Source organism: Bombus affinis, unplaced genomic scaffold, assembly GCF_024516045.1.
Source record: "Bombus affinis isolate iyBomAffi1 unplaced genomic scaffold, iyBomAffi1.2 ctg00000166.1, whole genome shotgun sequence".
NCBI lineage: Eukaryota > Metazoa > Arthropoda > Insecta > Hymenoptera > Apidae > Bombus > Bombus affinis.
This window is the reverse complement of record NW_026108879.1, coordinates 18251-33588: the sequence shown is the minus strand read 5'-3', so window position 1 is coordinate 33588 and position 15338 is coordinate 18251. Positions and strand designations below refer to the sequence as shown.

Here is a 15338-nt window from a genome sequence, read left to right as displayed (position 1 = left end):
AAGGTGCTAAAAACACTTTGTTCGTGAGAGATGGTATGGGATATATTTGCTCTATATCCCATTCCATGTCCATAACTGTTGGTACAGAAATTACAAAGAAAACTTTGTTTTGTCGAGTAAACAATGTGAGTTCTGAGATATCTAAAATATTTTGGAAATTCTCTTCCTTTGGTATAAAAGCGTTTCCTACTGTTTTGCTACCTAGTACTTGGGCGTAATTGTTAATAAAAGTCCCGGGATCAATAATCTGTGGGCTTATTATTCCTTGTTTTCCTAAGATGATTAAATTGAATATTTCGTCGATTTGGAAATGTAAGTCAGAGAGTGAGCTTTCTAGAGCTATGACTTTTATTAAGGTGATCTCGTTTTTGTTAAGCGTTTTAAGTTCGTTTGTTACACCTGTGTCTACTTGTTTCAGTCGCTGGATGACGTCGTTATTTAAAATTCGTTTAATCAAAGCTGTCTGGTTGGCTACTATGGTTTTTAGGCTGTTACCTTCTTCAAAGAGTTTGTCTATATTTTTGTTGATTATATCTAGATCGTTCGCGGCTAGGGTTCCAAAAAGAGTTTTACTAATAGATCCGATAGCGTCTACTAGTCCTCGTCTACTTCTGGGATGAGTGTGAGCTAAGGATCGTAATTCGATGCTAAGTGTTCTGACGTTATTTAGTTTTGCTTGTAAAGAGCGTATTTCTGGTAATATGCTACAGTCTTTTCGTGTCTCGCAGTGATTCCTAACTTCGGCTACTCCCTTTTCGATATATCTTACTTGTTCCAATACAGCACTAATATCTAGTCCTATAATAACATTTATGTGCTCGCTATAAAGATATGCTTTGGATATTTTCTCATGAAATATTCCGTTATTGTCAATAGGGGTTATTTTTAATCCGTTAAGGGTGGTAAAGCCGACGGCAAGGGCGATCGTCCTGAAAAATAAGGTTTTATTCTGTTACCGTGGATTTTCTTAACTCGATCTCTAAGGAGAATCTCATAATACGGTGTCTTGACTGATTTAATAACGTAGGGTCCTAACCATTCGTCGTCCAATTTATCCGACTTATGATCGTTGTGAAGGAGTATACGATCTCCTTCCTTAAATAAGGTTTGGGTTCTAATGATTTTTCTTGTCTGATCTCTCATGTACCTCTTTCTACTTTGTTCAAGGGTGTTCTTCGCTATCATTCTATATTTTTGCAATTGTTTTTGCCATAGTGCAAACATTTCTTCGTAGGTGTAATTGGAAGTTCGGGATACGGAAGACGGGAGGTTGGCTTTTCTTCCAAATGTTAGTTCGAAGGGTGAAAATCCAGTTGCATCGTGTATCGCGGTATTATACCCTAGGCAAATAAAGTCTAATACCTGATCCCATTCTTTATTAGAATCGTGTAGGCTCGTGCGAATCATGTCTTTTACTGTGGCGTGTGTTCGTTCTAAGGATCCGTTAGATTGAGGATGAAAACTAGTGGTCTTTATATGTTTGATTTTAAATGCTTCTTCGAATTTTTCCATTAGTTCGCTAATAAAGTTTTGTCCCTGGTCTGTCAGTATCGTTTTGGGTGCTGAGAAGATGTAAATGTAGTGGTGTAGTAGTGCATCGATAATCGATTCGGTTCGTTGTGTTTTCAGTGGTACTAGAACGAGATATTTCGTTAGGTCATCGTGAATCGAAAGAATGTATTGATTTCCACGTGTGGTTTTAGGCATCGGACCAATTAGATCCATGGCTATCTTTTCGTTTGGCTCTACTGGTGTCTGAGGAATTACGGGTTGTTCCTGATTCTAACTAGCTTTTGTCGTTGACAAGCTTCGCAATTTTTTATAAAATCTTCTATCTTTTCCATGAGGCGTGGGATTTTGAATTGGTCTTTGATTTTACTATATGTCTTTTGAATACCCAAGTGTCCACTAATGTCGTTATGGTTTTCGCGTATAATGTCTAGAGCTTGCTCGTCAGTTATGGTTTGTATTGGTTCGTATGCAAAAGTTATTTCTTCAATTTGGTCATTAATAAACATGAGTGTTACTTTGATCCTAGCTTTTTCGGTTTCGGTAAAACTATTGTCTCCTATCCCAATTTTCTTGTGTTTCTTCGTTAGTTCAAAAATTTTTCGAATCCAAGTATCTTTGTCGAATGGACCTAATGTTTCTCTATTCAATTGATAGAAGGTGTGATCGTTTGGCGTGATTTTAAGTCGTCTCGGGGGTGTCGCGTCTTCTGACCATGCGTTAAAGTGTTCTACAATATTTTCGGAGTTTGCAGGTGTGTCTGGGACTGATTTGTCGGTAATTTGGTAAATTTTTCTGGAAAGTGCGTCGGCTGCTGTGTTCTCTTTACCTTTGCAATACTGAATATCGTACTCGTATTCTTCGAGTTTAAGTCTCCATCTAATCAAACGCGAGGAAGGGTCTTTGCAATTTTTGAGCCAAGTGAGTGCTTGGTGATCGGTTCGAATAACGAATCGTCTTCCTAACAGGTATTGCCTGAGTCTCTTAACTGCCCATACGATAACTAATAATTCCTTTTCTGTGATAGAATAATTTTTCTCTGGGGGGTTGAGTGTCCGTGATATGTAACAACAAGGATGTCCGTCTTGTGATAACATTGCGCCTATTCCTTCATTGGAAGCGTCTGTGGTGAGTGTGAATGTTTTCGTGTAGTCTGGGTATGCTAAGACTGGGGCTGAGCATAGCTTTTCTTTTAGTGTGTCAAAGCTTGTCTGTTGCGTTTCTGTCCATCTAAAAGGATTGTCTTTCTTTGTGAGATCTGTTAATGGTTTGGCGAGTTTGGAAAAGTTTTTAATGAATTTTCTGTAGTATCCAGCTAATCCGAGAAATGACTTTACGTCTGTTGGTGTTTTGGGAATCTTAAAGTCTTTAACTGCGGAGATCTTTTTAGGATTTGGCTTTATGCCCTCGTGTGTTATGACATGTCCTAAGTATTCTAATTCAGGTTTTAGAAACTCGCATTTGTCGGGTTGGATTTTTAGTCCTAACTCTTTTAATCTTTGCAATACTATATCAAGGTTTTCATTGTGTTGTTGAATTGTACTACCGAATATTATTATGTCGTCAATGTATACAAAGCAGTATTTGTTCAATAATTCTCGTAACGCGGTATCCATCATGCGTTGGAAGGTGGCTGGGGCGTTTTTTAAACCGAATGGCATGCGATTATAGTGAAAGTTTCCCTGAGGTGTGCTAAAAGCTGTATATTTCTTTGAGTCGGGGTCCATAGGTATTTGATGGAATCCCGAAGATAAATCTAGAGCAGAGAAGAATTTGGCGTTGCCTAATTGTGATAGAATGTCGTCGATTGTCGGTAGTGGGTAGGCGTCTTGATCGGTAAGTTCATTTAATTTTCGAAAGTCGATAACTATACGCCATTTCTGTTTGCCTGATGCGTCTGATTTCTTGGGTACTACCCATACTGGACTGTTGTAAGGAGAATCTGATTCTTCAATGATATTTTTATCTAACGTTTTTTTCATTTGTTTTTCAATTTCTGCTTTATGGGCTTCGGGAGGTCGGTACGATTTGGTATTGACGATTTTGTTTTCGCGTAGGGTAATAGTGTGTTTTGTTAGATTAGTACAAGGTAGGGTATCGGATTCTAGGTCAAACACGTCTATGTAATGTAGGAGGATCTTTTCGATAGGAATACGAAGTTTGTCTTCAATATGGTCTAGTCTAATTATTTGTTTCATTTTAGCAATTTTATCGAGATCGTGTTCATAAGAAAGATCATTAGTGATTATAGTTGGTTGCTCACCAGTATTGCAGAAACATACTCTCGTCGGAACTTTATCCAGATAAATTGTTTCGATTTTGGTTTGCCCTGGGAGAATGGTTTTCGGCGCCTGGAAAAATATTTCGTTCCCGTTTAATTGTATTGATTCGTTGTTAATTCGATATGAGTAGTTAGAGAGCATAGGTAAACCAATTATTCCGTCTTCTATTAAAGGAAAATCGTCTGGCACAACGTGAAATGTGTTCATGATGTTAAAGAATTGAAAGTCTACTGTTTCGTCAGTTTGGTATTTGTCATTGCCCATGTAAAATGTTTTAGCTACTGTCTTTTTAGGTTTAAATATGGCACTTGATCTTTTAACTAAATTTATTCCTGCACCGGTATCGATTAAATATCGTTTGATTTCTGTTCCCGATCGAACTCCAATGGATAGAAGTTTTCCTGTTGTTGCGTGTACTCGTACGACGTCTCTCGAGGTTCTGGTAGCGCTGTTTCCTCTTCTCGTCCCACATTCTCCATGTTTATATTGTAGCTGCGCGGTGGCGGAAGATTTCGCTGGCTGGCCGGTTGAAAATTTTCGGCAGTAACTTACGGTATGTCCTATTTGGTTGCACTTAAAACACTTCATTCTCCCTCCGTTGTTTATTTGAGTGCTTGTCGGCAGGCGATTTTGCGTAGTCATCGGACCGCTCCTAAGTGGGGGTTTGCGTTCTGACGATACATTCCCTCGGGCGAATGAGTGAGCTCTTATTTGCTGGCTGCACTGATTTCCGCGGTTTCGCTCAATTACTCCGATTAATAGTTCTGCTTCGAACGCGGCATCTTGTGCTTCTTGTAAGGTGCGCGGTTTCATGCTTGATGTTCTGATTTCTATCTCGGGTTTTAAATTTAGTATGAACGTTTTGGTTGCGCGTTCGTTCTCTAGGTCTATCGCGACTGCTCGTCGAATAGGATCGCGGATTTCGTGTTGCAATGCGTACATAAGTTCATTAAGACCGTGTCGAAATCTTTTGACGTATCCGTGTACTGATTCGTTAAAACTTTGCCGAGTTCTTTGTAATTTATCGCGCGCACCGTTTGAAGTTACGTTAATCGATACGAACTTCCTCAGATTTTCGAATAAGGCGCCGTACGTCTCGATAACCGAATGTCTAATGCTTCTTTCGGCTTCGCCGACAATGCGTTTGGTTAAAATTAATTTCAATAAAGCACGCTTTTCCTTACATTCCGATCTAGCTTCGCTTACCCGCTTGATGAATCCCTCCACTCCAATGTCATCTTGACCGTTGAGGACTGGGATGAACTCGATGCTGGTTTTCGCGTCGAACATATGTCGTTCGTACGAGGCTGATTCTTCTTCCTCGTCCTCGGAGTTCGCTGGGTCGGAGGTTTCTGGAGTTTCTTTGATCCGAACGCGTTCTTCCGGAGATTTCACTATGCGGGTGTCCCGAGTAGTGCTTCTGCTGGCAGAACTAGTATCGTCTGTCATAATTGAGTTGAACTCAGACGTATCTACGGAGGATTGTACTCCTAGCTTGAGTTCGGCCACAGTCTTCCCTATTGGTTCTATTTCCTTGATCCGTTGAGTGCTTTCATCGCGAATTAGTTTATACAAATCATTTATAGCTGCCTTATGTTCTTCGTGCTGGCGCTGCATCATATCCAAAATTGCCCGCAGGTTTGGATCACCGCTAGTCGAAGCGACAGGTGTAATTTTCTTATCGTCCCTTTTGTCCATTTCAGAATAATAGATCGTCGGAGTCTGACGTTATCGAATGCAATCGATCGATCCTTTTAGAGGAAATGGTTCTACTTACTAATAAAACCGTTTTTCGTAGTCCAGGTTGCTTGATACACCTTTGGTCGGATGTCCCGTAGGCCAAAACCGTAATCTTGTTTTATCCAACGTTGATGTATCCTGGCAGGATCGCCAAAATGTCACGTAAAATAAGAAAGAAATTTAAAGGAAAGAAGAAAACTTTATTTTTTCCTCGTTTATACACTTCTGAACTCTAGCCGTGGCCGTTCGAGACTGAGGCTCTTACAATATCTTCTTACTTTCGATGACATCTGTTTCTTCTTTTGTTTTTCATCCTTCAACATCCCCACTACCCTGTAGGCGTACGTGACTGTTGCTACGCTTCTAGAACATTCGGTGGAAGGACCGTTAGGACATAGATGAACCCTCAGGTACTCCGGCAATATACATTGTCGCCAAGGTCGCCATGCGTAATGTTCAAGTATCGGCTGTCTGGAGAATGTTTAGAAGTGGTCGCCTAAGGTGACGTCAGGGCAAAAGAGTTTGGGGTTACACGTTCGTCGTATGGTCCGGAAGAAACAGCTCGTGCGATACGGCCTCTCCATATGGTTCCAGCCTTTTCCTGCGGTAGTCGCTAACCCTCATCATTAAAGTAATAATTAAATGTAATTCATTAGTTGTTGGAAGGGTCTAGGAGAGCTTAAATAATTGGATATTTTTTGATTTACGTTTGTATCGTTAGATGGAAACAATATAATAGTACGGCGTAAAATATAGTGAGCTAAACTACCCTTCTTTGTCAATGTCTCATTTGTCATTTTGAAGCATTCGAGAAAATTGAAATTACACTACTTTTCCTGTGATTCTTGTTTTTCATCGAAACATTCAACAATTCGCGAAACATTCAGTCATTATTTAACACGTTAAATGCCATAGGGGTTGTAACCCCAAACTCTTTTGCCCTGACGTCACCTTAGGCGACCACTTCTAAACATTCTCCAGACAGCCGATACTTGAACATTACGCATGGCGACCTTGGCGACAATGTATATTGCCGGAGTACCTGAGGGTTCATCTATGTCCTAACGGTCCTTCCACCGAATGTTCTAGAAGCGTAGCAACAGTCACGTACGCCTACAGGGTAGTGGGGATGTTGAAGGATGAAAAACAAAAGAAGAAACAGATGTCATCGAAAGTAAGAAGATATTGTAAGAGCCTCAGTCTCGAACGGCCACGGCTAGAGTTCAGAAGTGTATAAACGAGGAAAAAATAAAGTTTTCTTCTTTCCTTTAAATTTCTTTCTTATTTTACGTGACATTTTGGCGATCCTGCCAGGATACATCAACGTTGGATAAAACAAGATTACGGTTTTGGCCTACGGGACATCCGACCAAAGGTGTATCAAGCAACCTGGACTACGAAAAACGGTTTTATTAGTAAGTAGAACCATTTCCTCTAAAAGGATCGATCGATTGCATTCGATAACGTCAGACTCCGACGATCTATTATTCTGAAATGGACAAAAGGGACGATAAGAAAATTACACCTGTCGCTTCGACTAGCGGTGATCCAAACCTGCGGGCAATTTTGGATATGATGCAGCGCCAGCACGAAGAACATAAGGCAGCTATAAATGATTTGTATAAACTAATTCGCGATGAAAGCACTCAACGGATCAAGGAAATAGAACCAATAGGGAAGACTGTGGCCGAACTCAAGCTAGGAGTACAATCCTCCGTAGATACGTCTGAGTTCAACTCAATTATGACAGACGATACTAGTTCTGCCAGCAGAAGCACTACTCGGGACACCCGCATAGTGAAATCTCCGGAAGAACGCGTTCGGATCAAAGAAACTCCAGAAACCTCCGACCCAGCGAACTCCGAGGACGAGGAAGAAGAATCAGCCTCGTACGAACGACATATGTTCGACGCGAAAACCAGCATCGAGTTCATCCCAGTCCTCAACGGTCAAGATGACATTGGAGTGGAGGGATTCATCAAGCGGGTAAGCGAAGCTAGATCGGAATGTAAGGAAAAGCGTGCTTTATTGAAATTAATTTTAACCAAACGCATTGTCGGCGAAGCCGAAAGAAGCATTAGACATTCGGTTATCGAGACGTACGGCGCCTTATTCGAAAATCTGAGGAAGTTCGTATCGATTAACGTAACTTCAAACGGTGCGCGCGATAAATTACAAAGAACTCGGCAAAGTTTTAACGAATCAGTACACGGATACGTCAAAAGATTTCGACACGGTCTTAATGAACTTATGTACGCATTGCAACACGAAATCCGCGATCCTATTCGACGAGCAGTCGCGATAGACCTAGAGAACGAACGCGCAACCAAAACGTTCATACTAAATTTAAAACCCGAGATAGAAATCAGAACATCAAGCATGAAACCGCGCACCTTACAAGAAGCACAAGATGCCGCGTTCGAAGCAGAACTATTAATCGGAGTAATTGAGCGAAACCGCGGAAATCAGTGCAGCCAGCAAATAAGAGCTCACTCATTCGCCCGAGGGAATGTATCGTCAGAACGCAAACCCCCACTTAGGAGCGGTCCGATGACTACGCAAAATCGCCTGCCGACAAGCACTCAAATAAACAACGGAGGGAGAATGAAGTGTTTTAAGTGCAACCAAATAGGACATACCGTAAGTTACTGCCGAAAATTTTCAACCGGCCAGCCAGCGAAATCTTCCGCCACCGCGCAGCTACAATATAAACATGGAGAATGCGGGACGAGAAGAGGAAACAGCGCTACCAGAACCTCGAGAGACGTCGTACGAGTACACGCAACAACAGGAAAACTTCTATCCATTGGAGTTCGATCGGGAACAGAAATCAAACGATATTTAATCGATACCGGTGCAGGAATAAATTTAGTTAAAAGATCAAGTGCCATATTTAAACCTAAAAAGACAGTAGCTAAAACATTTTACATGGGCAATGACAAATACCAAACTGACGAAACAGTAGACTTTCAATTCTTTAACATCATGAACACATTTCACGTTGTGCCAGACGATTTTCCTTTAATAGAAGACGGAATAATTGGTTTACCTATGCTCTCTAACTACTCATATCGAATTAACAACGAATCAATACAATTAAACGGGAACGAAATATTTTTCCAGGCGCCGAAAACCATTCTCCCAGGGCAAACCAAAATCGAAACAATTTATCTGGATAAAGTTCCGACGAGAGTATGTTTCTGCAATACTGGTGAGCAACCAACTATAATCACTAATGATCTTTCTTATGAACACGATCTCGATAAAATTGCTAAAATGAAACAAATAATTAGACTAGACCATATTGAAGACAAACTTCGTATTCCTATCGAAAAGATCCTCCTACATTACATAGACGTGTTTGACCTAGAATCCGATACCCTACCTTGTACTAATCTAACAAAACACACTATTACCCTACGCGAAAACAAAATCGTCAATACCAAATCGTACCGACCTCCCGAAGCCCATAAAGCAGAAATTGAAAAACAAATGAAAAAAATGTTAGATAAAAATATCATTGAAGAATCAGATTCTCCTTACAACAGTCCAGTATGGGTAGTACCCAAGAAATCAGACGCATCAGGCAAACAGAAATGGCGTATAGTTATCGACTTTCGAAAATTAAATGAACTTACCGATCAAGACGCCTACCCACTACCGACAATCGACGACATTCTATCACAATTAGGCAACGCCAAATTCTTCTCTGCTCTAGATTTATCTTCGGGATTCCATCAAATACCTATGGACCCCGACTCAAAGAAATATACAGCTTTTAGCACACCTCAGGGAAACTTTCACTATAATCGCATGCCATTCGGTTTAAAAAACGCCCCAGCCACCTTCCAACGCATGATGGATACCGCGTTACGAGAATTATTGAACAAATACTGCTTTGTATACATTGACGACATAATAATATTCGGTAGTACAATTCAACAACACAATGAAAACCTTGATATAGTATTGCAAAGATTAAAAGAGTTAGGACTAAAAATCCAACCCGACAAATGCGAGTTTCTAAAACCTGAATTAGAATACTTAGGACATGTCATAACACACGAGGGCATAAAGTCAAATCCTAAAAAGATCTCCGCAGTTAAAGACTTTAAGATTCCCAAAACACCAACAGACATAAAAGTCATTTCTCGGATTTGCTGGATACTACAGAAAATTCATTAAAAACTTTTCCAAACTCGCCAAACCATTAACAGATCTCACAAAGAAAGGCAATCCTTTTAGATGGACAGAAACGCAACAGACAAGCTTTGACACACTAAAAGAAAAGCTATGCTCAGCCTCAGTTTTAGCATACCCAGACTACACGAAAACATTCACACTCACCACAGACGCTTCCAATGAAGGAATAGGCGCAATGTTATCACAAGACGGACATCCTTGTTGTTACATATCACGGACACTCAACCCCCCAGAGAAAAATTATTCTACCACAGAAAAGGAATTATTAGTTATCGTATGGGCAGTTAAGAGACTCAGGCAATACCTGTTAGGAAGACGATTCGTTATTCGAACCGATCACCAAGCACTCACTTGGCTCAAAAATTGCAAAGACCCTTCCTCGCGTTTGATTAGATGGAGACTTAAACTCGAAGAATACGAGTACGATATTCAGTATTGCAAAGGTAAAGAGAACACAGCAGCCGACGCACTTTCCAGAAAAATTTACCAAATTACCGACAAATCAGTCCCAGACACACCTGCAAACTCCGAAAATATTGTAGAACACTTTAACGCATGGTCAGAAGACGCGACACCCCCGAGACGACTTAAAATCACGCCAAACGATCACACCTTCTATCAATTGAATAGAGAAACATTAGGTCCATTCGACAAAGATACTTGGATTCGAAAAATTTTTGAACTAACCAAGAAACACAAGAAAATTGGGATAGGAGACAATAGTTTTACCGAAGTCGAAAAAGCTAGGATCAAAGTTACACTCATGTTTATTAATGACCAAATTGAAGAAATAACTTTTGCATACGAACCAATACAAACCATAATTGACGAACAAGCTCTAGACATTATACGCGAAAACCATAACGACATTAGTGGACACTTGGGTATTCAAAAGACATATAGTAAAATCAATGACCAATTCAAAATCCCACGCCTCATGGAAAGGATAGAAGATTTTATAAAAAATTGCGAAGCTTGTCAACGACAAAAGCTAGTTAGAATCAGACCCAAGGAACAACCCGTAATTCCTCAGACACCAGTAGAGCCAAACGAAAAGATAGCCATGGATCTAATTGGTCCGATGCCTAAAACCACACGTGGAAATCGATACATTCTTTCGATTCACGATGACCTAACGAAATATCTCGTTTTAGTACCACTGAAAACACAACGAACCGAATCGATTATCGATGCACTACTAGACCACTACATTTACATCTTCTCAGCACCCAAAACGATACTAACAGACCAGGGACAGAACTTTATTAGCGAACTAATGGAAAAATTCGAGGAAGCATTTAAAATCAAACATATAAAGACCACTAGTTTTCATCCTCAATCTAACGGATCCTTAGAACGAACACACGCCACAGTAAAAGACATGATTCGCACGAGCCTACACGATTCTAATAAAGAATGGGATCAGGTATTAGACTTTATTTGCCTAGGGTATAATACCGCGATACACGATGCAACTGGATTTTCACCCTTCGAACTAACATTTGGAAGAAAAGCCAACCTCCCGTCTTCCGTATCCCGAACTTCCAATTACACCTACGAAGAAATGTTTGCACTATGGCAAAAACAATTGCAAAAATATAGAATGATAGCGAAGAACACTCTTGAACAAAGTAGAAAGAGGTACATGAGAGATCAGACAAGAAAAATCATTAGAATAAAAAATAAAAAAATAATAATAAAAATAAAAAATAAAATAAAAATAAAACCTTATTTTTCAGGACGATCACCCTTGCCGTCGGCTTTACCACCCTTAACGGATTAAAAATAACCCCTATTGACAATAATGGAATATTTCATGAGAAAATATCCAAAGCATATCTTTATAGCGAACACATAAATGTTATTATAGGACTAGATATTAGTGCTGTATTGGAACAAGTAAGATATATTGAAAAGGGAGTAGCCGAAGTTAGGAATCATTGCGAGACACGAAAAGACTGTAACATATTACCAGAAATACGCTCTTTACAAGCAAAACTAAATAACGTCAGAACACTTAGCATCGAATTACAATCCTTAGCTCACATTCTTCTCAGAAGTAGACGAGGACTAGTAGACGCTATCGAATCTATTAGTAAAACTCTTTTTGGAACCCTAGCCGCGAACGATCTAGATATAATCAACAAAAATATAGACAAACTCTTTGAAGAAGGTAACAGCCTAAAAACCATAGTAACCAACCAGACAGCTTTGATTAAACGAATTTTAAATAACGACGTCATCCAGCGACTGAAACAAGTAGACACAGGTGTAACAAACGAACTTAAAACGCTTAACAAAAACGACATCACCTTAATAAAAGTCATAGCTCTAGAAAGCTCACTCTCTGACTTACATTTCCAAATCGACGAAATATTCAATATAATCATCTTAGGAAAACAAGGAATAATAAACCCACAGATTATTGATCCCGGAACTTTTATTAACAATTACGCCCAAGTACTAGGTAGCAAAACAGTAGGAAACGCTTTTATACCAAAGGAAGAGAATTTCCAAAATATTTTAGATATCTCAGAACTCACATTGTTTACTCGACAAAACAAAGTTTTCTTCGTAATTTCTGTACCAACAGTTATGGACATGGAATGGGATATAGAGAAAATATATCCCATACCATCTCTCACGAACAAAGTGTTTTTAGCACCTTTAGTAGTTCATCCGATATTTTTAACGTCAGGACTAAATTACATCAATGTCGATCAAAACTACTTGGATAAGCAATGCCGTTCTATATCTGACTTTTACATTTGCAAACAAACTCAGCCGATTCACGACCGTCGAGTGAAGCACGATTGTAACCCTGAAATCTTAAGCGCAGAAAACACTGTCAAATTCTGTAAGGTAGTAGTTTATAACATTGAAGATATAACTTTTATCCCATTAAACGCTGAGAATCATTTTATAGCTATACCAGAAAAACCAATAGATCTGAGCATTTTCGAAGAAAAGACACATCGAATTGTTAGACTAGAGAAACCATCTTTGTTACAAACTAATAAAACCGTAGACATATTGTACAAGAATAACCATATGAGAATCAGTGGTAGTAGCAAGGAAATTTCTTACGAGATTAAAATCAAAACAGTCAATGTAACTAATGATTCAGACTGGAGTATTTTACTAAATAAACTAGAGAAAACTCCAAAACTTATTAACGATAATTACGGATACAAAATCACTCTGAATGGAATCGGAGATCAAGCGAATCAACTAACTTTTGCTCGTAGAATCGATCAAGTTGAATCACGGGGAATATCTATATTACAAATTATAGGATATTTATCCATTGCTCTCATATGCTTATACTTTCTCAACAAAATAGGAATGCCGAAATTGTGTTTTCATTTATTCTGTTGTAAAATCAAGCGAAACACGACAAATAACAATCCATCAGCCAGCGCTCCGATGCCAATCAACCCGGCACCTATCAACATATTCACCCCGATTCTACCTGTGCCCAGCACCAGCAACGATTCACAAGTAACCTTCGACCTGGAAACACCCAAGGCAAAATTTCACCTATCTATCTTAAAGAGGAAAAGGAACTTCGAGGACTAAGTTCATTCTAAGGAGGGGGGAGTGTAACCCCAAACTCTTTTGCCCTGACGTCACCTTAGGCGACCACTTCTAAACATTCTCCAGACAGCCGATACTTGAACATTACACATGGCGACCTTGGCGACAATGTATATTGCCGGAGTACCTGAGGGTTCATCTATGTCCTAACGGTCCTTCCACCGAATGTTCTAGAAGCGTAGCAACAGTCACGTACGCCTACAGGGTAGTGGGGATAATGAAGGATGAAAAGCAAAAGAAGAAACAGATGTCACCGAGAGTAAGAAAATATTGTAAGAGCCTCAGTCTCGAACGGCCACGGCTAGAGTTCAGAAGTGTATAAACGAGGAAAAAATAAAGTTTTCTTCTTTCCTTTAAATTTCTTTCTTATTTTACGTGACAGGGTCACCGGTGGCCGGCACTCAACTTGACCGTGGTATCATCGAGGTCACCGGTGACCGGCGCCCCAAGATTAGTAGCAATACATAATTTGAATAATTATTTTTTATTAGCAATTAATTATAAATATTTATCAATAGTTATAAATTTTTTATTATTACCATCGTTACTACAATGGTATGACGAAATTAATGCAGTATAAAATATATAAGAATAGTTTTATTTATACATGAAATATAGATAGGTCCCGGGACGTAATAAAATAGAACAATTATTTAGCATTTCACAAAGGAACAATATGAAATAATGTTTTTTTATGTTAATGAATAATGTTAATGAAATAATGTAAAAACTAGGAAGAGCACAATGTATTATATTACAAAATAGAAATTAAAATTTGTTCAAAGCGCCGCAAATGTTGATTTACGTAACAAGTCTATTTAGCGTATGTAATAAATCCTCTTAACGACCATGTTGAAAACAAAAACGGGAAAAATGAAAAACTAACGAATTAATGATCAAACACGTGACTTGTACACATAATACAACCACAAAATAGGGAGTAAAAAAAGAAAAAAAAGAAGAAACACAGATAATTGTTGGTCGAATGGAAATAATACTACGAAGCCGCTTATTTAAGATGACTAATATGATTTAATGAACAGGTTTCGTTTTTAAGTGTAGCAATTGGCAGTAAACAAAACAGAATTCCCAACCTTTAGTGGAATCGCTGTTCCAGTTGAGTCTGCGCGAATAGCATTGTGCCACTTGGCTTTTTCCACGACCTGGTAAACCGCACATCGCGATTACAACCCCTGAGAATTTTCGGGGAGACTTCATTATCCCCGACGTCCTTATTGATTTTATCCTTGATTTTATCCTTGGGTTCTGAAAGCAACAGAATCTATGATACTCGTGTAATTAATTGCATTTTCACATGCTTGATGTGTAGACGTATGGCCAGTGATAAACATCAAGGAGACAAAGGATTGTGCAACAAAGACGCGAGTATAAATGTACAGATCGTGAACAAATTTAACAACGCCAATACGCGATTACGATAGAAGTCAGATATTTTCTAAGGCATTTCATTGTAGCATCCGGTTATTTTTATGTGTATAATTGTTGAGAGATGCTCAGTTGGTATGACCGCTAGTTGCCAAAAGGTTACTAGGGTTATGTTGGTACGACTCCTCACGACGCTCTTTTGTCTTAGGAGTCGACCACGTGTTAATTGCTAAGACGCATTGGGAGAGTTTAGACGTTAGCTGTGTGATTTGGTGTTTTGTACAAGAGAGAAAATAAAAGGTGTGATAACCAATCCGAGTGGATCAGCTTGGTTATCAACCCCAACCTATATAATATAACAGGTTATGGGCCCAGAGCAGTAAACTGCGGCAGGAGAGATATATATTTTTGAGTTTTGAATTTTTTTTGTGTGAAATTATCCGAGGAGAAAGCACACTATGTCCGACCAAGAAAGCATGGCCGATGTGGACAGGGAGATGAACCCAATCTTGAGGAAAGGAAATTACGAATACTGGAGAACAATGACGGAAGCTTCGTTGGTTTTTCTGGGCTGCTGGGATGCCGTACAGCCAGGATTTACGCCAGCGGAAATGATGAAGC

General features: G+C 39.3%; 1 protein-coding gene across 1 annotated transcript; it reads left to right on the top strand.

Moving 5' to 3' along the window:
• Window positions 1–8160: 8160 nt before the first annotated feature.
• Window positions 8161–13799, top strand: LOC126927595 (uncharacterized). Its single transcript, XM_050743647.1, has 3 exons — window positions 8161–8742; window positions 11474–12978; window positions 13714–13799. Exons 1-3 carry the CDS (start codon window positions 8726–8728, stop codon window positions 13797–13799), a joined length of 1608 nt encoding a protein of 535 aa, XP_050599604.1. The 5' UTR covers window positions 8161–8725.
• The last annotated feature ends 1539 nt before the right edge of the window (window positions 13800–15338 follow it).

Bases quoted from the DNA above. Each gene is read 5' to 3' on its own strand.
- LOC126927595 (XM_050743647.1), top strand. The intron at 12,979-13,713 runs GTAGAATCGATC...TTTACGTGACAG, and splicing joins GAATCAACTAACTTTTGCTC to GGTCACCGGTGGCCGGCACT.